Source organism: Cannabis sativa, chromosome 6 (assembly GCF_029168945.1).
Source record: "Cannabis sativa cultivar Pink pepper isolate KNU-18-1 chromosome 6, ASM2916894v1, whole genome shotgun sequence".
NCBI classification, from domain to species: domain Eukaryota; kingdom Viridiplantae; phylum Streptophyta; class Magnoliopsida; order Rosales; family Cannabaceae; genus Cannabis; species Cannabis sativa.
Window position 1 is genome coordinate 19,828,897 of NC_083606.1, and position 23,816 is coordinate 19,852,712.

Genomic DNA, 23,816 nt, shown 5'->3' on the forward strand with positions numbered 1-23,816 from the left:
TGCATCATCGATAAAATATTGCATATATCCTGAAGATTATGCATCATCGATAAAATATTGCATATATCCTGAAGATTATGCATCATCGATAAAAAATTGTATATATCCCGAAGATTATGCATCCTCGATAAAATATTGCATATATCCTGATGATTATGCGTCCTCAATAAAATCTTGCATATATCCTGAAGATTATGCAAACGTAATATTCATTATATAGTTGATGGATATATAATGAAAGAGATGAATACATATTTATATATATGTTCTTGTATTCTTTGAGGGCAATGAAAAGTAATCTAATATCGATATAGATTTTGACAAACATTTCCTGAAGTAAATGTTTTATATTTGTCAAAAAAAAAATGATTGTATTTATGTGAATACAACTAAAGAATCATTAAAAATGATTATTATTGATGCAATTTTATAGTGGGTTTTGAATATCCAAAAAGAATATTAAGAAAATTGCATTGAAACATCAAAGTATAAGAATAACAATGAGCATGACTAATGTTATTTAAATACATGAGGCATGTATTTATTGTTCATCATTCCCTGCAGAGAATGATACGAATTGAAGTCAATTACTTTTAAAGATTCCTCGTATTAGTCATGTTATTATACATTGTTATTACTTGCAATGTTGGAAATTATTGAATCTGACATATATTAAAGATTAAATTGTGCATACATCTTGGAGACTATGCAAAAATTGCATTCATATATTCTTTGAAATATCGTAAAAGAAATTGTTGAATAATTTCTTATATTTTATGGATGAACAAGTAATAAATTTTTAAGAAATTTATAATAATGTTCTACTTGTTCAACGTCATTCCCCGAAGTGAATGTAATGATTTTAAATAATCAATGACATTATTTACTACTCAAATATTTCCAAAAAGTGGAAACAACCAAAAGATGAGATACCACACACAATCAAAGTGCATGAAATTTATATATCATGTGTGGAATTGAATAATAGTGGTCGCGTACCTGTAGTACGGACATACTTATAATCAAGATAAAAGTATACTTGATTATTGAATAGAATGTGAATTGTACAAATTTATTGTACATTTAGAATATTTAAATATCATTCCCTAAAGAGAATGAATAGACATGAAATTCTATTTCAAAGAATATAGATTTCACATATATTGGCAATGCCAAAAGCAAATTAATATATACATATTTTATTATTTCTTGAAATCAATAGTTTCAAACTATTGTTAGTACAGGATATGTATATATATAGTTACTATATAATTCAGTTTGCATATTCCCAGAAGTGAATATATAACTTACTAACATTTGTTAGTGATCCAATATAATCAAAGTGATAAAGAATCACAAAATGATTATTTGAAAAGCTTCCTGAAGAAGTCTTACATACAATTGCTACTTGGAGTAGTAAAATATATTTGTATGTACCTAGATGTATAACTTTTATCTAGTTATAAAAGTGATAAGAAATAACTTATTATATGTACTGGTTGTACATTTAAATATATAATATATCAAGTCATGATAATTAGATCGATGAATAGTCTATTAATAAATTAGACGACTTGTTAAAAAGATACCGTAAAAAATGAATGATATATTATGGTTATATCTATTTGACCATTACAATAACATGATGAAGTTGTCATGTATCTTTTAAATTATACACATCATTGAATTGATGATAGTGATTCCTGAAGAAATATAAAGTTTGATAAACATAATAGTGACTCCTGAAGAGTGTATATGTTTTGGAGAATAATATAATTATATTATTCGTGTATATAAAAATGAAACTTTTTATGATTACTTATATGTTGTAGTGATTTTACATTACCTTGTGAAAGTTTCATTGAAATACAAATTATAGTGAACCTGAAGTTCATGAATTGAATTATTTTGACATGATCAATCATATGCAATAAATTGTCAAAGAATTTGACTAAATTTTGTTGAAGAACCAGAAGATTCTTCTCATTGTTAATTTATAAGGCTCAAAAGAAGAATGTGCATATATTTGCACATAGAAAATATTTAAATTATATTTTCTTAACAATCTTGAGCCATTGTTAGATTTTTATTGCATAGTTTCTTATCGATGTGATAAGATTATATAATCATGCATTTACAAAATGTGTAAATTTATGTATTTCTAATTATACACGTATGACTCATTCTTAGAAATGAATTAAGTTCATAAGGATTGAACTTGAAATCGAAGTTTATTGAACTCGAAGTTCAAGGTCATATAGTATATATGAGTTTAAACAAATATTGATTCATTGTGATATACCGAAATCCCTACAGTATATTAATATTATTAGATATCACAATTTTTAAAATTTCTCTCGATCGGGGAGAGAAGCGGTTGGGATCGATGATAATTTTTGAAAAATGATCCTTGCACAAAGTATATAAGAACAATATAGTTCAAAATGATATATACCAACTGCAAATCAATATTATTCAAAGTTGAGATAGAATGAGTTGAAAACGCCTGAAGCGTAAATGAACAATGTAGAAATTATTATTAAATGTTCATTTGATTTGCCCTGAAGTTGTTAAATCTAGAGGTACTCATGGAGATACCTTAATGTTATAAAGTATTAAAATGATAATCGTGATGAAAACGGTACTCGAAAAGACTCCCAAGAGAAGTTAGACATAACACATTTGATCATAATTGAATCCCTGAAGTGATTCTATATAGGTACCTATAAATGATAAACATATTTGAAAAATATGTAATTTAAAGAGATCTCTATAAGTTATGTCAATATGGGAGGAAATTATCATTTATTGAAATTTTTGTCGACAATAAATATTGAATGTTTGCATATGCAATAAACTAACATGAGATAGCAAGGATCATGGTATTAGATTTGTCGAGAATCATCGACATACATTTTGATTTTTGGCCAAAATATTATGACGCAATCCAGGCAAATTTACTCACATAAAGTGAAGTAAGACCTGTAGGGTGTGGAAATAAATATTTCTAATGAGAAATTTGCATATATGTATTTGTACATAATGAATTGTTGTACAAAGTTTGCATAGACATGAGATTGATTGAAGTAAGGCTTAAATATTGAGAAAATATAATCATGATTTGATTATAGCCTGGAATATATTTTATGAGGATTTATAAGCGTCACATAAATGTTGCAACAAAAGGTTATTTATTTGGAGCTCCTAATATAGTGAGAATTTGAAATAAGCCTTATCTAAAAATTCTAGAAGAATTTAATACATGTCTTAAGTGATATAAATTCAAAGTCGCGCGCACTATATGACAAAGATCTTTGTATGAAATAAAGACATGTAAGTAAATTATTATTTGAAAAATACCTATGGTTGTCTATGCAATATAAATACGTAAATTATACGTTGTGATAGACTCTTGAAGAGTTTTTGATTAATTGAAGAACAAACTTTTATTTCTTTTGTATTTCGAGAAATATTAATGTATAAAGTTTGTTCATTAGTATTGAAGTCCTGAAGTACTTCATATGTATCAAGAATTATAGATATATGGTCATTTGATATGGAAATTAAGATCATAAAACAAGATGGAATATATATATGGTATTGGAGTACCATCATTGTCACAAATGAAATTTATATTATCATTAATGTGTTATGTTCATATCTACTTGAAATTTTAAATTTTCGTATGAACAAAATTGTGTACACACATGAATGATACAATTAGTTGGATAAAGACTAATGTTCCACGAACCCCTCATCTATAATTTAGAAAGTCCATACATACTCTGGAAGAGTTATAGAAAATATATGATCAAAGATTATATATGGTGATATTTTAAAAGTGATAACAATAATCTTATGAGATATATTATCACCAAAAGAATTATGGATCATATGTGCATGAGGGGGGGACATATTCATGTTGCACTCTTTTTTCCTTAGTTCAGGTTTTGTCCCTATGGGTTTTTCTGGCAAGGTTTTTAACGAGGCAACTTGCAAATAATTATGAATATGAAATATATATTGTACTCTTTTCCTTAGCTCAGATTTTGTCCCACTGGGTTTTTCTGGCAAGGTTTTTAACGAGGCAACTATAAATCATGTTAACATACTTGCATTTTATGAAGCAAGTAGAAAATGTGTGTGAGTGAGATCATTGACATAGCATATTCGGGAAACATATGGATTACACTCAATAAAGAAGTATCAACCCAAGCAATTCTTTATGGATAATATTGCTTGCATCGCTCAACTAAAAGGATGGTACATTGAAGGAGATAGAGTTAGAACACATTCCACGAAATTCTTCTTTATACGCTTCAAGAAAATACATATTGGTGTTCAACATATTTAATCAAGTGTCAATCTTGTAAACTTATTCACAAAGTTATTACCAACATCAACATTTGAGAAGATGGCAGACAAGATCGAAATTCGTCGATTAGAAGATCTCCACAAATGCCTAAATGAGGGGGAGGGAGTTAGTTTACACTATACTCTTTTTCCTTTGACCAAGTTTTCAGCAAGATTTTTAATAAGGCAGCTATTATGGACATCCAAGGGGGAGTGTTATAAATATTAATAATTATGTGGATGTCCAAATCTTTTATTTATTACCATGAATTGTAATCAACATTCCTCTTTTCCTTAGTTTCCCTTTTTCTTAGTTTCTTAATATCTCACTCTTGTATTTGTATAAATGGGGGTTCACCCCATTGGAATAAACAACTCAGAAATTCTCACACTTTCTCTTTCTCTCTTCATCTTCTTCTTTCTTCTCATCTACTGTATATTATTTTATATTATTTTATAACAATTACTTACTTATAAAGAAATTAAAAGAAAATATGTTATTGCCAAGTATTGAACCCATGCACTTTCATCATTAAAATAAGAGTACTTACCAATTATATTATAATTATTTTATTATTTGTATTGGTTATTATAAAATTATATAGATAAACATAAGTTAATAAATATCGTATTTTTTAGGTATAATTATTATTTTGGAAAAGAAAATCATATAAAAAAATATTATCTTATATATTTAAAATTAAATAGAAAAATAAAATTTTAGTTACTCATAAAACTAAATAAGTAAATAAAATAAAAATTAAGTTTGAAATTTTTATTACTTGAACATAATAAATAGGGTTTAAAATGAATTATAAAAAAAATATTAATTACTTTATTGTTTTCAAAGTTTACTTTGAACCATTTGATTAGATCAATGGTTAAAAATTGTTATACCTATCAATAAGTAAAATACTCAATTTTTAACTTACTAGTCCCCATATATAATATATAGGGACACGATTTTGTCCCGTGATGTACTTTCACAGAATGTATTCCGTGGTATATTAAGATGGGTCTTAGGGTACATTAGATGAGTGTCAGGGTACGTTACTATTTTTTAACCCTAATTACCCTTAGATCAATCTCACTCCTCAGATCAAATAACTCTCTCATCTAACAGCTACCGTACATCACGAAATACATTCTGTGAAAGTACAATCATGGAACAAAATCATGTCCCATAATATATATAAGGTTAATTGTGGCAAAACCCCCAATACTTTTACTTTATTTGCACTTAACCTCCAAATTTTAGCGGCATAACCCATAATACTGGTATTCTATTAACAGTTTACTACTTCCATTCAATTTTTTCTGTTAAATGCCATATTAGATTATCCACGTGTACATAGTGTACACGTGGCACAATTTTATTGATCCACATAAAATTTGCAATTTAATTATTTAAATATCATAAAATATATTTAAAAAAATTATAAATTTTAAAATGAAAAAATAAAAATAAATATTAAAATTAAAAATTAAAAAATTACATATTTTTTTTCTTGTCTCTCTTCGTAACTCCTACCACATCCACCATTTCTCTCTCCCCAAAACCACTTCTCTTTCTCTGCAACTCACACTCTCCCCAACCCCACTACCACCATAACCACCACTACTGGGACTGAACATTTTGACTGGGTTTGACCCGGACCTGACCAACTTGCCCGGACTCGACCCGCTCAACCCAAAATTTTTAAAAAACTTGTTCTGTTCGGGCAGGTCAGGTTCAACTCGGTACACCATCGGGCGGGTTCACGAGTTGGTTTTATATGATCACCGGGTTTCGAGTTGAACCCGAACCTGGCCGCCAACCCGATCACTTTTTATTTTATTTTTTATTTTTATTACATATATAATATATTAAAAATAAAAAAAAAAACCCTAAAATCGAATCATTTTATTTTTATTACATAAATAATATATTAAAAACAACAATATATAATATATTATATACAGTTTGGAACTTGACTTTTGTATTTTAAATTTAAAATTAATGCATTTTTTATTTTTTTAATTTAACGAATATAGATTATGGCGTTATAAGTTTATAACTTGTATGCTTAATTTAATATATAAAAAAATTACATAAGATTTGATTTTTTTAAAAAAAATAATAAATTAACGAGTTAATCGGGTCAACCCGGTCAACTCGAACCCGTAGACCCGCGAGGCCGAAACCCGCAAATCCGAACCATTTCACGGGTCGGGTCCAGGTACAATTTTTTGAACCCGAAACCCGGTCAACCCGCCTGATGTTCACCCCTAACCACCACCACACAAGACTCAACCCTAACTCCTCTTTCCCATAACCACCACCATAAAATACACCATACAGAAACCACCACCACCCAACCAGGCCCGGCCCTGGGCATAGGCGGGCTAGGCCTGTGCCTAGGGCCCACCCAGCCCAGGGGCCCAAAATTTTTTTTTCTTCTTTTAAAATTATACATTTTTTTTTACCAATTTTGAAAAATACCACATTTTTTCTAACATAAGGGCCCAAAATTTTTTTTTTCCCCTATGGCCCACTTTGTTTCAGGGCCGGCCCTGCACCCAACTCCTCTATTCCACAACCACCATCACTATTACAGCATACCGGAACCACCACCATAACACTATTCCACTGAAACTACAATGCAACCATCACCACCAACACCATTATATTTCTTAGATTAAAATCTAAAAGTATAAAAAAAAAATTAAAAACAAATTTAGAAAACCCATCCCCCAAGTTATGATATAAAAAATAAATCCAGGGAGGACGATTGAGATCTCTACGGAGAATGATTGAGATTTCGATTTTTTGGGTCAGTCTACCATTGGAGCCGAGAAGAAGTGCAAGGGAACCCAGCCCAAATTCGACTTGTCCCAGTCCAGATCTGACCAGACTCAAGCCAGAGCTGACTGTATCTACGAGAATCTACAACAACTTATAAGAAGAAGATAAGATGGGAGACAATCTGAGCGAGAAGAAGAAAAGAGAGAGAGAGAGAGAGAGAGAGAGAGAGAGAGAGAGAGAGAGAAGCTGATCAGGGATAGCATGAGGTGTATCCAGTGGGGCTCCATCGGCAGCGACATCTAGTTGCAGAGCTCGTCGAGGCAAAAAGAGAGATGAAATCATTTTAGGGTTTTTTAGGAAGAAAGAGAAGGTATTTTTTATGGAAAATTTCAGCCATTGTTGCGGTTAAAGTTTCCTCTTTTTTCAACTTTCTTCCCACAGAAAGAGAGAGAGAAGAGAGAGAGTGAGATTTGCATAAGAGAGAGAAGGGATTAAATTTATTATTTTTAGTTTTTATTTATTTATTAAAATTGTAATTTTTTAAAAATAAATTTATAATATTTAAATAATTAAATTGTAAATTTTATGTGGACTGATAAAATTGTGCCACATGTACACTATGTATACGTGGACAATCCAACATGACATTTAACAGATAAAATTGGATGAAAGTGGTAAATCACTAACAGAATATATGAGTATTGAGGGTTTTACCGCCAAAATTTGAGTTTTGAAGTTTAAGTACAAATAAAGTGAAAGTATTTTGAGTTTTGCCACAATTAACCATATATATATATGTTTCTTTCTTTTAAAAAAAAAAATCTTAATCTCGCTCGTTAATTTACTTAAGTACTTCATTTCTCATTTGATCTGTATTAGTCTCAGATTTAAGACTTAAATTAGATCTTAATTTAAAATAATAATAACAAAAAAAAATCTATTTTTGCTTTTGAAATTTGAAACAATTGACTTAATAATATAAATCGTAAGTGGTTATATCATGGCAAATGCTATACCATTGTCATGTTAAGCTTCATACGAGCCTAGTCTTGGTGAATGGTCATAATATATAGTATTTTGACCAACAAATGTTTGACTACTATTTTCAACCTACAAGAAAATGCCATCTCTATTTACAGTATTTTGTCAGGAAAAAAATTCTCGAAATTATAAAGCAAGTAGGTTGAATGTTTGATGAAAAATAATATCTTAAAATTTAACTATGCTATATTAACAAATACAAATGAATGTGATTTGTGCACATTCTATCTCCAGATTTTTGAGCTTAATAGTAATTTTAGAGACCACTAAAGAAGAATAAATTGTGGGTTATACATAGTACTTAAGAATTAAGATGGTTGTTAGCTGAAGTTCTCTTAACCAGGAATACCATGAATTAGGTCCAATATAAATATTACCATAGGATTCCAACTCCATAAAGTAACCATGTGTAAAACATTTAACAAACTAGTTGAAACATGCACCTTATTTAACACATCTAATCAATATATATATATATATATATATATATATTTATTGATGTAGTTTTAATAGATATTATCTGAATGGTAAATTTTAGTTTTTAAGCTTAATTTTTTATCTAATTAGTTTAATTTTTTATTTTTACATTATATAAATTGGTGTTGTTCCATCGGCTAAAAAAAATTAAGAAAAAAAGTTTTTTAACAAAAAAAAAAAAAAAATTGAGTTTAATTTAAATATTTAGCATCTAAATATATATATATATTTTTTGCTGAAATAAACATCTAAATATATTTTTAATATAGTGTAAAAGGAAATATTTTTTTATTTTTTTTAATTAAGTAGCTAAACTAAGCATAAATATTAAAATTTTACTTTTATTATTAATCATTTGAACAAAATCTAATAATTTAATATTTTTAAAATAATATTTATAGTTAATTTATTTAATAATACCCATTAAAAAAATATTCTATATATCTAAAATTACTTCTTCTAATCCTAAATAATTTTATTATTATTTATTACTTTTTTTCAAATTTGACACATGAGATTAAAAAATAATTGGCTACACAAGGAAAAGAATTGACAATAATTTTCAACAAAAACAAATTAGATGACTGAACATTTCTACTCTCTCATCTCTCTCTTAAAAAAAGAAGAAAATATCTTGAAATTACCGAAAGAAAAGACACAAAAATAAAAAGACGTTTACTCGGCCAAATAGGACAAAACGGCGCCGACTTCAAATAATGGTTTCAAAAAAATTCACCTCCAAAAACATTTTTATTAGCGAGATACAGTACGCCACGTCAGCAATCACCAAATATATATATTTATAATTAATTTTATATATTAACCCCCAAAGTTCCCAAGCGACAATTCTTTCATTTCCTTTGGGTAAGCTGCTAAGCGAGCCCTAGAAAAGCTGCTTCCTTTCTCTCTATATCAATGGGCGATCATTTCTCTTTATTCTAGGGTTCAACAAATCATATCCAATCGAATCTCAGAAGTTCTAGCTAGATTCAATTTTTCAGTTCTGACAGATACATATCGGTAAAATCTCATCCAATTTGGGTGTCCGAATATTTTTTTGTTTTTCTTAAAATTCGGATCTTAGTCAAAATCGAAAGTTCTTGTTTGTATCTTCTCTTTTTAGGTTGAGAGAATATTTCTGTTGGGTTCAGTTGGCTTGGTCATATGATATTGTGTGTTTTTTAAGTTGAGAAAATGTTTGAAGAGCTGGGTCTGAGCTCTTTTTTCATTTTTAGATTTTTGATGTTGCTGTTTAAGTTTTTTGTTTTGGTACACGTGTACGAGTTTAAATTTTCAAGAGATGATCTTTTTGGGTTGGGTAATTCATGTTTCTGATAGTTGTTGTTTTAATTCATTGAGATAAGTGAGGTTTTGATTTGTATGTGTCTTTTGATTGTCACTATTTATTGGATTTCAATATGAGCTTATTATTTATTCATTTCTGGTTTAAGAAGCTATCTTTGTGCTCAACTTAACTCGATTTAGATGGATATATATTATATTTAAAACAATGATGATCCCATTCAAACTGGCTTTCGTTTCAAAGCTCATGAAGATTGTTTATTTTTTGTCTACATTCTAATTGGCTGTACCGACTATTGACGTGATTTTCGCCCATTGGAGATGTAATTACAAACAAAATGAATATTCAGTTTAGGAAAGCTATGGTTTGTCATTACATGTGTTCTGCATTGAGGCTATTGAGAACTAGGCTACGTGAGTGTGATGAACTAGGCTACGTGATGTGTCTAGTCAGAGAAAAGATCTCCAGGCTAGGGAGGAAAAAAATACGTTGTAAAGATTGAACCTAGAAATATCTATATTTTTTAGACTGCTTAAGAAATGGGAGAATTGTGTTCTTAACTTGTTGTTAAGTGGACGAGTGCCTTTTTTTCTTCTTCAAGGTTTTATTATCTGTCGGCCATCTGATTGTAGTATTGAATATTATGTTAGATTTAATTATTTGTACTGAATTTATCATGTAGCCTATTTTTGATTTTTTTTTAAAATCCACATTAAATGTTCAAAGAATGTGATGTCAAATTATATGTTTCTCACTTCAAGATGTCTTTTCATTCAGTTTTAATAATTGTTCTGCCTGCTTGGGTGGAGGCACCTGAATCGTTAGTGAAATAGCAGAATGCCAAAGGAGAGAAGAGATCGTTCTGTCTCACGTGATAGGTGCCGATTTTCTCCATTTCCTTGCAGCTCTAGTAATAGAAGGCGATCGCCTAAGATTTCTTCTGATTCTGAAGAAAATGTTAAAGAATGGGAAGAAGCCAGATGCCCTGTTTGCATGGAGCATCCTCACAATGCAGTTCTTCTCATTTGTTCATCTCACGATAAAGGGTGCCGCCCATACATGTGTGACACTAGCTACCGCCATTCAAATTGTCTAGACCAGTTTCGCAAGTCATTTGCAACAGATACCCCATCAACAGTGTCACAACAAGAAGAAAATCAAGTAATAACAGCAGAAACAGAACTACAAGAAGAAGAAACTCAACTGTCAACCACAGATACAGTGCGGGAAGAAGACGAAGAAGAAGAAGAAGAAACTCAGCTTCTGAACACTAACTTGTCTCCTGATCAGACCTTAGAATCAACAGTTACTGTGGTGCAAGAAGAAATAACAGTGGAGGGGTCTCTCACTTGTGAGCATCAGATCCCACCAAAGATTGTGTGTCCTCTCTGCCGTGGGCAAGTAAAAGAATGGACCGTTGTGGATTCTGCTCGTCGTTTCATGAATGCAAAATCAAGAAGTTGCTCATCTGAAACATGTAGTTTTACGGGAACTTATACAGATCTCAGAAAGCATGCAAGGCTAGAGCACCCTCAAGTGCGCCCATCAGATGCAGACCCTGAGCGACAGCGTAATTGGAGGAGATTGGAGCGTCAAAGAGACCTTGGTGACCTGCTCAGTACACTTCAATCATCAATGGGAGATGAAAGGAGTAGTGATGAAAGCATCTTACCTATTGATGATGGTGGTTGGCTGACTGTATTCTTCTTGATCAGAGTTTTCAGACCAGGATCTTCATCAAGGAGCAGCAGCTGGTCAGGTAGCTCTAGAACCAGAGCGCAGTTGAGTATCAGAAGAAGATCAACCAGACTATGGGGTGACAACTATGAAGAGGATACTGGTTCTTCTTCCAGAGAAGAAGATAATAATGAATCTTCTGATGATGGATCAGGTCCTTGGACACGCCGTGACCGTGTCAGGCGACGCACAACCCCAGACAACCTGCCATGACAGTTGAAGTAGTGTAGCATCTGGTTGTATTGCTAACTCATCTTCAGCTTTCAAAAGTAAGCTCTGTTAATCTATATAGACTGGCATTAGTCAATCAATAGGTTTACTTGACTTAAACGGTTTCACTTGTTTGTTTCAGGCGGAAATTGAGAGAATTTTAAAGGGTTTCGAATATGTTCTACTGAGTGTGGAACAATGCGTGGAGTTATGGATATGTATCAAAAGAGTGAAAAAAAAATTGTAATTTCTTGAAACTTTCGATCAATCTATGATATTTTCTTTGGCAGCTTTCTCTTCACTTGCACTGCAATTACTGAACTTCCTGTTTTAATGTGTAAACCATTTAATAAAACGTGCTATATTCGCGGGCAACGGTGCTTTGAAACTGTGAATTGGTGCCTCGAGTTCGACCTTTGAATTGGCAGTAAAGAAACTGGAATTGGCTCTAGCTATTGTCACCTCTGTTGGCCCGCAGTGAAGAAGTATAAGAACCACGAAAGAGATGTGGGAAAGGAAAGCAGACTTGTTTAACCAGTTGCACCTTACAATGTTATTATTAGTAGTACTTCCTCGTCTTAAAAAGTTAAAACTTCTTATTTTCAAACTTTTTTCATCAAGATTTTGGTATTTTTTAAATGATTTTAAAATGTAAATATTTTAAACATGACTGTATTGTAGCCAATTTTTCACGGACAGTTCAAAAGAATTGATTTTTTTTTTTTTGTCAAAAAAAAAATGATTGATTTGTTGTATCTTAATGAATTGTAAAAAAATTGTATTTTTTATTTTCTTAATCATAAAATATTCTTTTAATATTTTATTTTTTTTAACAATTATTAAAAAAACATTTATTTTTTTATTTTTTTATGTTTTTAAGAAGAAGAATGATTCAATAGAGGAATTAGTTAAGTTTACTTAAAATTTTAGATTTATTTATTGAAAGCTCGGTTACATAGGTCTATGGTCTCGTCACTAGTTGAGATAATACTGTTTGCAAATTCAATTAATTGATTTTAATTAATCAATTATAATTTTAAAATTAGACTATGTGTTTATTTATGAATTTTTACTAAGTAACGACTTAATTGTGAAGAAAAGAGATTTTGGGGACTACCTGTTAATTAAGAGACTTTGTATGGTCTAATTAATAAATAATATAAATGGCAAATTTATTTGATAATTACTTATAATTATTAAATGAATAGTTTTGACATTTATAGGATTGAATTTGAAAAATATGGTATTATTGAAAGAAAAATAAGTGGTTAAAATAAGTGGCAAAATTGTAACTAGTAAAAGGCTCTTTAGTGGTCACTTTGTGTAATTTTTGTCCATTATTTTATTCTTTTTTAATCCATATAATTCAAACCTAAGCCCTAGTTGAAACACTATAAAAAGGAACATGATGTTTTTATATCATCCAACAATTGACTTTCAACCTACCAAACCTAGTTTTCATTCTCTAACAACTAGTAGATGAGAGACACCTTCTATAGTGATTTTGAACCCTCCTTCATTGTTCTTCATCAAATTCACCCATAGTAATAGAGTGTCATGCCCACACATAGCAAATCAATATCACACATTTAGTCCACATCTTCTAACCATTTAGAACTCAGACAAATATTAATATCAATATGCATATATCATACATATATTCTTATGATAATTATCACTATGCTACTTTTGTCGACATACTTTATAATAATTTAAGTAGATAATCTAATAGTAAATAATATAAACACTTACTATACCACGAGTCGACTTATCTTCGCAGTAAATGTACATATTTGACCAGTCTTCAAGACCTTTAAAACCATGGCTGCTCTAATACCAAGTTGTAACACCCTATCCCATAGGGACGCCACGTGTGTGATTATACAAACTAGTATAATACTAATAAATTAATTAATAATTAAAAACCATGATAATATTAAAAACTTGACTAAAATAAAATACTAATAATGTTATAAGGGCATAAAAAACGTGTTCTGGGGATCCCTGTTATAAAAGGTTTACAAAAGACTATGTACGATAACAATTCAAAACACAAAATCAAAATACACAGCAGATACAACCCAAAACAACTCCTGGCAACTCGGCACACAGGTCGGTGGAGTCAATATGTACATTGCTGGAGAAGACTGTCACCTCATGGTCGATCTAGCTTTTCTTTGTCTTCACCTGCACCACATAGCACCTGTGAGTCACAAGGACTTAACAAGAAAAGTAATAACAATAACCATGTAATTTATTATTTGAATATTATCAGTTATATCAGACAATCAGAATCAAACGATCACGCATTACTCATAAGATGAAATCCAAATCACTACTGGCATCTGTCACAAATAGACATCAGTATAAAGATATTTAGTAATACAAAACCATTGGATCAATAATAGAAATCATATTCATCTAATAATATAATATATGGGACACGATTTTGTCCCGTGATGTACTTTCACGGAATGTATTCCGTGGTACATTAGATGCGTCTCAGGGTACATTAGATGAGTCTCAAGGTACGTTACCATTTTTTAACCCTAATTACCCCTAGATCAACCCCAGCCCTCAGATCAAATAACTCTCCCATTTAATGGTTGTCGTACATCACGGAATACATTCCGTGAAAGTACCTCATAAAGTAACCATCTTTGTTACATCACATAGCCTAATCAGACAAGTCAATGCTTTAATATGATAATCTTGTATTGCATTGCCTAATTAGGCAAGCCCGTGCCATAGCCTGACACCCATATATCACATAATCGCATCACCTAATTAGGTGAGTCTGTGCCACTACTTGGTACCAATATATCGTGTAACGTCCTAAATAATTAGGCACGCTACCCAAAATACTTATGGAATCCTAATCCCCTAATCGGGATTACTGATCAAAATAGCACAGAATTTAAACTTTTAAATTAAACAGAATGAAATAAAACTTTTAATACATTTAAACTTTTAAACGGTTGGGATCCCAAAAATATTTATAAACTTTATTACAAGTCATTTTTATTTCTAGCCGACCTAAGCAGCAAAACAGAATTCAAAAGTTCAACACTGATAGACCCTTAGCCTGCTTGGTCTGATATGGCTTGAACATGTACATTCTTCGCCCTACTCTTGAAACTCATGGCTGATCAGCTAATGCCTTACCCTTTCCTGCACAGTAGAGCACCTGTGAGCCAAGCCCAGCAAGACAGTATAAATCATAACAAATATAATATGCTCATCATACTATTTAATAGATATGCCATTCACATATGTCTGTATAGCACAGACCTGATTAATATACCAACATGCCCATTTATGTCTACGTGGCGTAGACCTATGTGTTGCACTCACACATCTATTTAAATCTACATGATGTAGACCCACGTGTTGCTCTCACACGTCTAAATACATTAAGGCCTTAGAATTGGTTCATCTCGGTTATGGTTACCGAGTCTAACCCGATTATGCCTTGAGCGCATAATCCCTAAATCTCATTTGAAATAACATGGCATGACATTATACACATATATTACTAGGGTAATAACCCTAGCCTATTAGACCGTTCCTATTAGGGTAATAACCCTAATCCCGGTTACTAAACATTCATGCATATCACTCTCAATATAAGCGCCACTGTGCATACTCTACCTGCTAATCACTGTCTTACCTGTTGTCCAGCAATAAAAAGAGATTCTGAATCCTCGGGTGCTCCTGATCAGGTGCCGGTAATCCTAGTTACACAAATCTGGGATATTTTACACTTAGGGTTAACCCCTAATTCGATACTCATATAATTCAATCATGGCATTTAAAATTCAAATAATCATGCAGAGCTCAGAACGAGCTTTCCAACGATATAAAGAACTCCCAAATCGGAGTTCGGAATCAAAAGTTATGCATTTTCAAAATTCGACACCAAACTGCCCAAAAATCACGAGGGCGGGCCGCGGCATGCCCAGACCATGCCGCGGCACCTGGGACAAAACTCAGGTTCCACCAAGAGGGGCGGGTCGCGGCATGCTCCAGAGCATGCCGCGGCATCTGGGTGCAGAACCCAGAAACCAGCCAAGAACATCACGATTTTCAGCAACCAAAACCAATCTTTTCACTCCAATTTCTCAACCAAACATCAAGATTAACAAGTAAGGTCGCTAGCAAACAACAAGGAGTTAAAATCCATGTTTCAAACACTAAATCCCAATATTAAACTCACACTTACAGATTGCAATAAACACAAAATTCATGCTTTACACTAGCTATACACAAGCTCAAGAACTTGAGCTAAGAATCCTTCAAACTCAACTAATTTCAAGCAATCACATAACAATATAACATGAATTTCAAACTAGAAAAGTACCCTGTAATTACAATCCAAGCTCACAAACATGAATCCTAATCAATCCATGAAATTTCTCACTTAATTCATCAAAATTACTACAAAATCTAAGAACATGCAACCTATCATCATTATCATCAAATTCATACTTTCAATCATATAATTCAGCAACTAAAAATAAGGTCAAGATCATGGAAAATTACCTCAAAATCACAACAAAGCAAGAACAAAGATTTTCTCCCAAGATTTAGCTTCCAATCAAACCAAATTCCTCATAAATCAAGCTTTGAAAAACAAGAGGGTAAAAGGGGGAGAGGGAGAGGGTGAGAGAATGAAACAACCAGAAAATCAATCTATTTCCCTCAAAAGTCCATTTAATTCAATGTAAATCAAATATGGTCAAATGACCATTTTACCCCTAAGGCTTAAATACACACATACACCCTCACAAGGGTAATCTTGTCATTTCATGCATAAATACTTCACAATTAATTTCAGATTATCACTCATCAAATAAAATGCCAATTAAATCAATCAAATTTGCATTTCGAGCCCAAACTCGGTTCGGCCCGAAATTCCCGGTTGTGACTATACCGCGCCAACCTGTCAGAACACACCTGAAAAGACAACACATGCATACTATATAATAATATAGTTCTATTAAGCACGTAATAAAATTAATTTCATCATTTTACTCTTCTCAGGTCATAATTACCAAAATGCCCCTGGCTCACCAACGGGGTCTTAACATATTAAAATTCATATTAATTCACATATAATAAATTATATAATAATATAATTCCTCAATTATACATAATTATCTAGTTAGGGTTTTGCTAATCCATTTCATAATTCCAGGGTATTACATATCGCATCGCCTAATTAGACGAGTCCGTACCTGTTAAGTAGTCAAAAATGCATATTTATTAGTGTAAAAATACAAAATAAAACTAATTCTATATAATATTTTCATGAAATTAATGTAATATTTTTTTATTTAAAAATATTGTAGTGTTGAGTTAATTTTTTAAGAAAAATAACATTTTATGACATAAATAAGAGAAAGAAAGAAATAAAAAAGACAAAAAGAAAATGCATTGTTTTTATTTAAAAAGAAATACAAATTAATTAGATTTTTAAAATATATATTTTTTATATTTATGTTGAAAATATTTTATTTGGATTTAACTTTGTTTGTATTTAAATAAGAAAATAATATTTGTGAAAAGAAAAGAAAAGCAAAAGAAAAATGGTAAAAATGTGGTCCAAAGCATAGAAAAATGGTATTTTTGGAAGGGCTATTTTCAAAAATATGAGAAAAATTATTAAGGTTACGATAAATATGGTATAAAAAGTAAATGCCAATAAATATGACATTATCTAACCAATCAAACTAAAAATATGGTTTTTTTTTTTTAAAAAAAAAAAAACCATATAAAACATTAAAAAGAAATCTGAATTTAAGATTCATAAAATATAAAAACTTAATTAAATTACCATAAAAAATATTAAAATTCCCTTCATATTTATTTTTTTTAAAAAAAATAAAACAGATAAAAATATAGGGATCGTCGGAGTTGTCCATGGCGCCGGAAAAGTCACCGAAGTTTGCTACCGGCACCGAAAAGTCGTCGGAGTAGCTGCTGGTGCCGGAAAGTCGCCAGAGTAGCTGCCGGTGCCGAAAAAGTAATCAGAATGAGCATTGTCGCTAGAAAAATCACATGAAAAATCACCAAGAAACTTAAGAAACCGATTTCTCAATGAAGAAACCGGTTTCATGGTGATTTTTCCGGTAATTTTATCGGTGATAATGCCAATTTTGACGACTATTTTAGAGTTTGATGTCGGTGCCGGAAAAGTTGTCGGAGTAGTTGCCGGTGTCAGAAAAATCGCCGGAGTTATTGCCGGCGTAAAAAAAGTCGTCGGAATTGGCATTGTCGCCAGCAAAATCACTAGAAAAATTACCAAGAAAGTGGTTTCTTCATCAAGGACCTAGTTTCGTTACACAACAATAATAAAGATCATGAAAACAAAACAAAAATGATATACACTGAAAATAATTGAAACTAGTTTCATCAATCAACCTAATAGAGGAAAAAAAACACAAAAAAATAATCATAAATATAAACAAAATAACGCACAATGCACAATAATAATCTAAAACAAAATATAAGTGTGAAAACTAGTTTCAAACCTAGAAATAAAATAATAAAAAAGAAACTAAAAATGAAAAATATACAATAACATCATAAAATAGAGCAATCTCATTACAGAACCCTTAAAAGCTGTAAAACCAGTTTCGAACTTACGAACCCTGTGAAACCAGATTCGACACTATGAAAAATCATAATGAAATATAAATGCTAAACAATAAAGTCATTAGAGTTGCTACCGGCGCTAAAAAAGTCATCGAAATTGGCATTATCGCCGAAAAAATCACAAAAAAATTTACCAAGAAATGGGTTTCTTGATGAAGAAAAGAAACCAGTTTCTTGGTGATTTTTCCGATAATTTTTCCAGCGACAATGCCAATTCCGGCGAATTTCCCAAAGTTTTTAGTCAGTACGGAAAAAGTCACCGGAGCAGCTATCGGTGTATTAGTCGTCAGAGTTGCTACCAACGCCAGAAAAGTTGTCAGAATTGCCATTGTCGTCAGAAAAATCATTGAAAAATTACCAAGAAATTGGTTTCTTGATTTTAACGAAATTTGCTGTCGGTGCCGAAAAAGTCGTCGGAGTAGCTGTTATCGCCAGAAAAGTCGTTAGAGTTGGTATTGTCAACGGAAAAATCACCAAGAAAGTAGTTTCCTCATGAAGAAATCCGTTTCTTGGTATTTTTTTTAGTGATTTTTTGGTGACAATACCAATTCCGATAAATTTTTCGGCGCTTGCAGCAACTTCGACGACTTTTCCGGCACCGACCGCTACTCCGACGACTTTTCCGGCACTGTCAGCAAACTCTGGTGACTTTTTCGTATCAGTGACAAATAAACATTCCTAAACAAATAAAAACATTAAATATGAGATTTTAAAACCAAATTACATATATATGACATATCAAATACCATAAAAAGCCCTAAAAATAAAAAAAAATACCATATAAATTGGTTAAACTTTAATGTGCCATATTTATCATAAGAATCTTTAAAATCCTATAGTAGGTGTAATTTCTTCTTTTTAGAATGCAATTCAGCCCAACAAAGGAGCCCAGCTCGTAGCCCAGCTGGCCCATTTTTCTTCACCAAAAGACAGCCTCGCCACGAGGCGAGCTGTCATTCGCGCGCAGCAGCACGGGCCCCATGAGGAACAGGCGTCAGGCGCCCTTGTCCCCTCTGCTTCCTCCACGCGCGCGTGGCATGCACCGGCCCATGTGGACCATACATTTGGCCCACTGCCCAGCCCCGAGAGTGGGGCTTCTCTCTCTCAGCACTCCATTAGCCAAAATGGCTTCAGCCACTTTCCACGTGGCGTTCTCTCGTCTCACCACGTGTTCACATGCAACCAATGAGAGGGTGACACGTGGTAGATCCGAATTAAGTTATTTTGATTGTAAAAATATCCACATGCAATTTGTAATAAGTTTAATTGCGCATTAGTCTTTTTACCCTTCTATAAATAGAAGCTTAGGTTTTTAGAATTCAGTATAGTTCCAGAGTTTCAGATAGAAAAATCCAGAGAAAATGCTCTAAGCGCTCGGTGTTAGTTTACTACTTTTCTTAGTTAATTTTCTTATGGGTTTCTAAGTTCCCTTATTATTAAGGGGGACGATGAAACCTAGTGTATTTAATTAAGTATTTTTTTTATTTTGATTCTCAGTATAATATATGCCTATGATTTTTGCTTCTTAAAATAATATTTTTCATCTTTAATATCACGTATTTTTTATATTTATAAATTATTTATGCTTGGTTCCACATTTTACTAAAAATAATATTCTTTGATTTTTTGTATTTACATTAAATTGTTTCACATTTAAAGCTTAGAAGTTATAATTTTAAAGCGAAGGAAAATCTATTTTTTATTAGAAAATAATTGGTTTGATTACTGGTTAAATTATGAGAATCAATAAAAACATAAATATTTTTATATATACTTTAGTGGATTCTAAACCCTTAATAATATCCCCAAAGATCACTAAAAATATTTGTTACTGTCATTTTACTGTCATTTTTACTGTTTAAATATTTTATTTTATTTTATTACCAAAAACCTCACCATTTTCGGAACTAGGTTAGAGTTGTATTAGCTTAGATTAAATAAGTATTTTCTTCAATCTCACGCAATTTCTATGGGTTCGACCTTGTTCTTCACAATCTCCTTAGTAGGTACCACTTTTGGTCACAACAGTACCATAGCCTGGTACTCACATGTCATTGCTGCCTGTACCTAATATGGTACGCCACTAGGAAGAAACCCAACAACGGTTTCAATCTATGCTATAGCCTGGCATTCTCATATCACTATCGCCCGTACCTACTAAGGTACGCCGCCAGGTATATTGTATCACCTAATCAGGTGGGTCCGTATATCACATCCATGGTATCATCACATTATCATTACATAACCAAGCCATCTTTTCATTATATGACAATAATAACCATATCTGAATCTCAATATCGATCAATTCACAATAATATTAATTGTATTGTGATATAACATGTTATGCTTTACAATATACTTTTCTTACCTTTAATCCAGATTCATGTATGTTGGCCAACCTAAGTGGAGAAATACCTCTGATGATCTTGGCCCTACGTCACAACAACGGTAAACCAATAAGTGTTTATCCCAAAATAATGCTTAATAGTTGCAAAGGAAACCCTAGGGTTTCCTACTAAATCCCATAGTACAAATACACTAAAATAAAACTTATATTTTGGCTCTAAAACATATACCATATGGTAGATCTCGTCGCAAGCTTCAAAACAGTATGTAGAATGTCCAAAACAAACACTCGAGTGAAAAGTTATGACAAAAATACAGTTTTTGATCTTCTAAGAATTTCCAAAAACGGTGAAACACGAAAATCTTAAATTTTGCACTCATCAAAACACTCCCAAAACCTATCTGAATCATTCCAAACTTCATAGAACACATATATACCATAGATACAATGATCCTTACATAACAGAAATTAAAATCAAGCCCTTAAATGGAAAATGCCATTAACATTCGGACTAAGCTTTAAAAAGTTCCAAACTCAAATTCTAACTCAAAATCACCTCAAATTCAACAAGTAAATATCTAAGTTTGTCCCATAGTTACCAAATAAAAATTCAACGAAGTTAGAATCTCCATAACTACTCTAAATCACAAAGCCACTATATAAAACTAATTGTTTTTAACTTAAAACGAAACTAATCATTACCGTAAGCTCTCCTTCTTCAATGATTTACTATCCCGCTACTACCGAAGCTTGAATCGTTAGGTTTCGAGTTGAAAATAAAAAAAAAAATAGATTAAAGAGGGAGAGAGTTTCGTCGCACAAAGGAGAGAAGAAAGGATTTAGTTTTTTCGTTCTTTACTGATACGTTTATGTTTTAAAACATATAATATATATAAACTTATAAGAATAGGTTTATATATAAATAATAATAATATAATATTAATAAAAAATTTATTATTAATAGTTATCTTATGATTTCTTAGCCACTAAGAAATCTTTAATTTTAGGGTATTTGGTCAACTCTGAGTACCTTAAAATATTTCGGTATTTCTAAAATCAACTTATGTCAACAATCCCTTCAATATTTCTAACTAATACTGTTGTGATATTTTTGGCCTCTAATTGGGTCTCGAAGGTTGCCGAACTTAAAAATATTTCAACTAAATCTCCGTAATTAATAAATTACGCTTATTTATCTACTTATAACAAAATTTATAATTTATGCTAAATTAAGTTAGCAAGATTATAATCCTACTCATTACTACTTAGTTAACCCATCATATATGATAAATCCTAATTATTCATAATTAGCTTTTTGAGATATTACAGAGAATTTTTCCATCCCGTTATTATTTGGATGACACTAGTGATTAATTTACAATAATATATTCAAAAAAAAAAAAAGAACTGTAAAATAAAACTAAAGAAAATTAATCTAACCATTCACATGGATAGTTATAACTTATCAGAATTATGAGGATAAGATAGAAAACCTTACAATGTCTATAGGAAAGACTTATGCATAATTCCTGGTCCTTATGAAATGTTTTATGGTATCTCTAGTCATTAGTTAATCTTAAGCAAGTATTTTACATTAATGCTAATACTAGAATGCTATGTTAATGACTTAGTCTAAGAAGAATTTATTGTTTCCAGATTAAGATAAAATATCACAACAAGATGTCCCTAAGTACCAATAGTAAGAGGTTAAATGCACACTTGTGTATGTATTAAAGGAGACTCCTACTGTTAGTGGGAGCCATCAAAGATGTAATCCAAAAAGGAACATAGGGAGACAATCAAGAAAAACTTTTGGAAAGTGACCTTTATGTCAGATAATAAGGGTATATTTAGAATCATCAAAATTTAATATCAGAGATGGTAATTACTCTTGGGGTGGAGGAATTATTTTAGAAGGGTACAAAACTCATCTATAATAATTTAGTTCCACCAGTGAAGCTAAATCACTTAATTTCTTTTAAAGGCACTAAAAAGTTCTTGACTGTTATATCTCTATTTTATTTTGGATAGAATTAAAGTTGTGTCTTCTGTACATTTAGAAGAATTTGTTAAGCAGTGAAGAATTCAGCATCCCTAGAAGAGTAATACATATAGAAAAATGATGTTCCATAATATTTTATAAGCACAAAAAGAAGTAATAATAGAGAAAGCTATTGCTTGCTACAACCTTATAGTTCCTATTATTTGGGTATAGTCAAATACACTACCTTTGATATGGATTGTTGACCAAGGTTTTCGGCAACTAATTAAATGATATAATAAAGAGAGCTTTGGAATAATTAATGCAGGTGGTTTTAACGTGGTTCGCGCATTAATAAGTTGTAGTCCATGAGTCTTTGTTATTAAGGAGAATTCTTATACAGAGAATGTTCTTGGTGAATTCTCTCTCTCTTCTTTATTCTTTTCGATCGATTGATCCCCTCCCCTTTTTTATTTTGTTCAGGGATATTTATAGAGTTTTACAAGGATCACTAAAAAGAGATCACTTGTCTTTGAGTGCCAGCCATCTGGGCACACAAGTTCCTAAGAGATATAAAATAAGACATACATGACCTATGTCGTAGGTATCATAGGGATTAGGTGAGAGTAATCTTTATCTTCCATTGATTGATGTGATTCTTCATAATGGAGTCGTCACTAGAATCTTTAATTATCGTGTAATCACTGTAAATGAGGCTTACGCCATCTGTCATATCCTTTTATGAATGTTCTAATACGTTTTCCCTCATGCCGCATTAAATGTGAAATGACTGTTTGAACAGGTTCTCCTTCTCTCAGAGATGCTTTGTTGTATCTCTAGCTCCCGGAGAGTAGAGACATGGTTTATGCTCCTCTCCGGGGGCTCACTCCCTGAAGTGTACTTGCTTGTCTATATATAACTTAGT

The 23,816-nt window shown here is 31.5% G+C and overlaps 1 protein-coding gene across 2 annotated transcripts; it reads left to right on the top strand.

Moving 5' to 3' along the window:
• The first annotated feature begins 9,439 nt into the window (after positions 1-9,439).
• On the top strand, positions 9,440-12,281 carry LOC115724979 (uncharacterized). Of its 2 annotated transcripts, XR_009688315.1 has the most exons (3): positions 9,440-9,676; positions 10,737-11,965; positions 12,049-12,281. XR_009688315.1 is itself a non-coding variant. In XM_061117156.1 (2 exons), the coding sequence occupies exon 2, from the start codon at positions 10,797-10,799 to the stop codon at positions 11,907-11,909; it is 1,113 nt and encodes a 370-aa protein (XP_060973139.1). In that variant the 5' UTR covers positions 9,473-9,676; positions 10,737-10,796; the 3' UTR covers positions 11,910-12,281. The 2 variants fall into 2 exon arrangements, 1 of the variants encoding a protein (XP_060973139.1); XM_061117156.1 differs by having other exon boundaries at positions 9,473-9,676; positions 10,737-12,281.
• Positions 12,282-23,816: the final 11,535 nt, after the last annotated feature.

What these genes read in the sequence shown, in the direction of transcription:
- LOC115724979 (XM_061117156.1), top strand. Translation starts at nt 10,797, where the DNA reads ATGCCAAAGGAGAGAAGAGATCGTTCTGTCTCACGTGATAGGTGCCGA.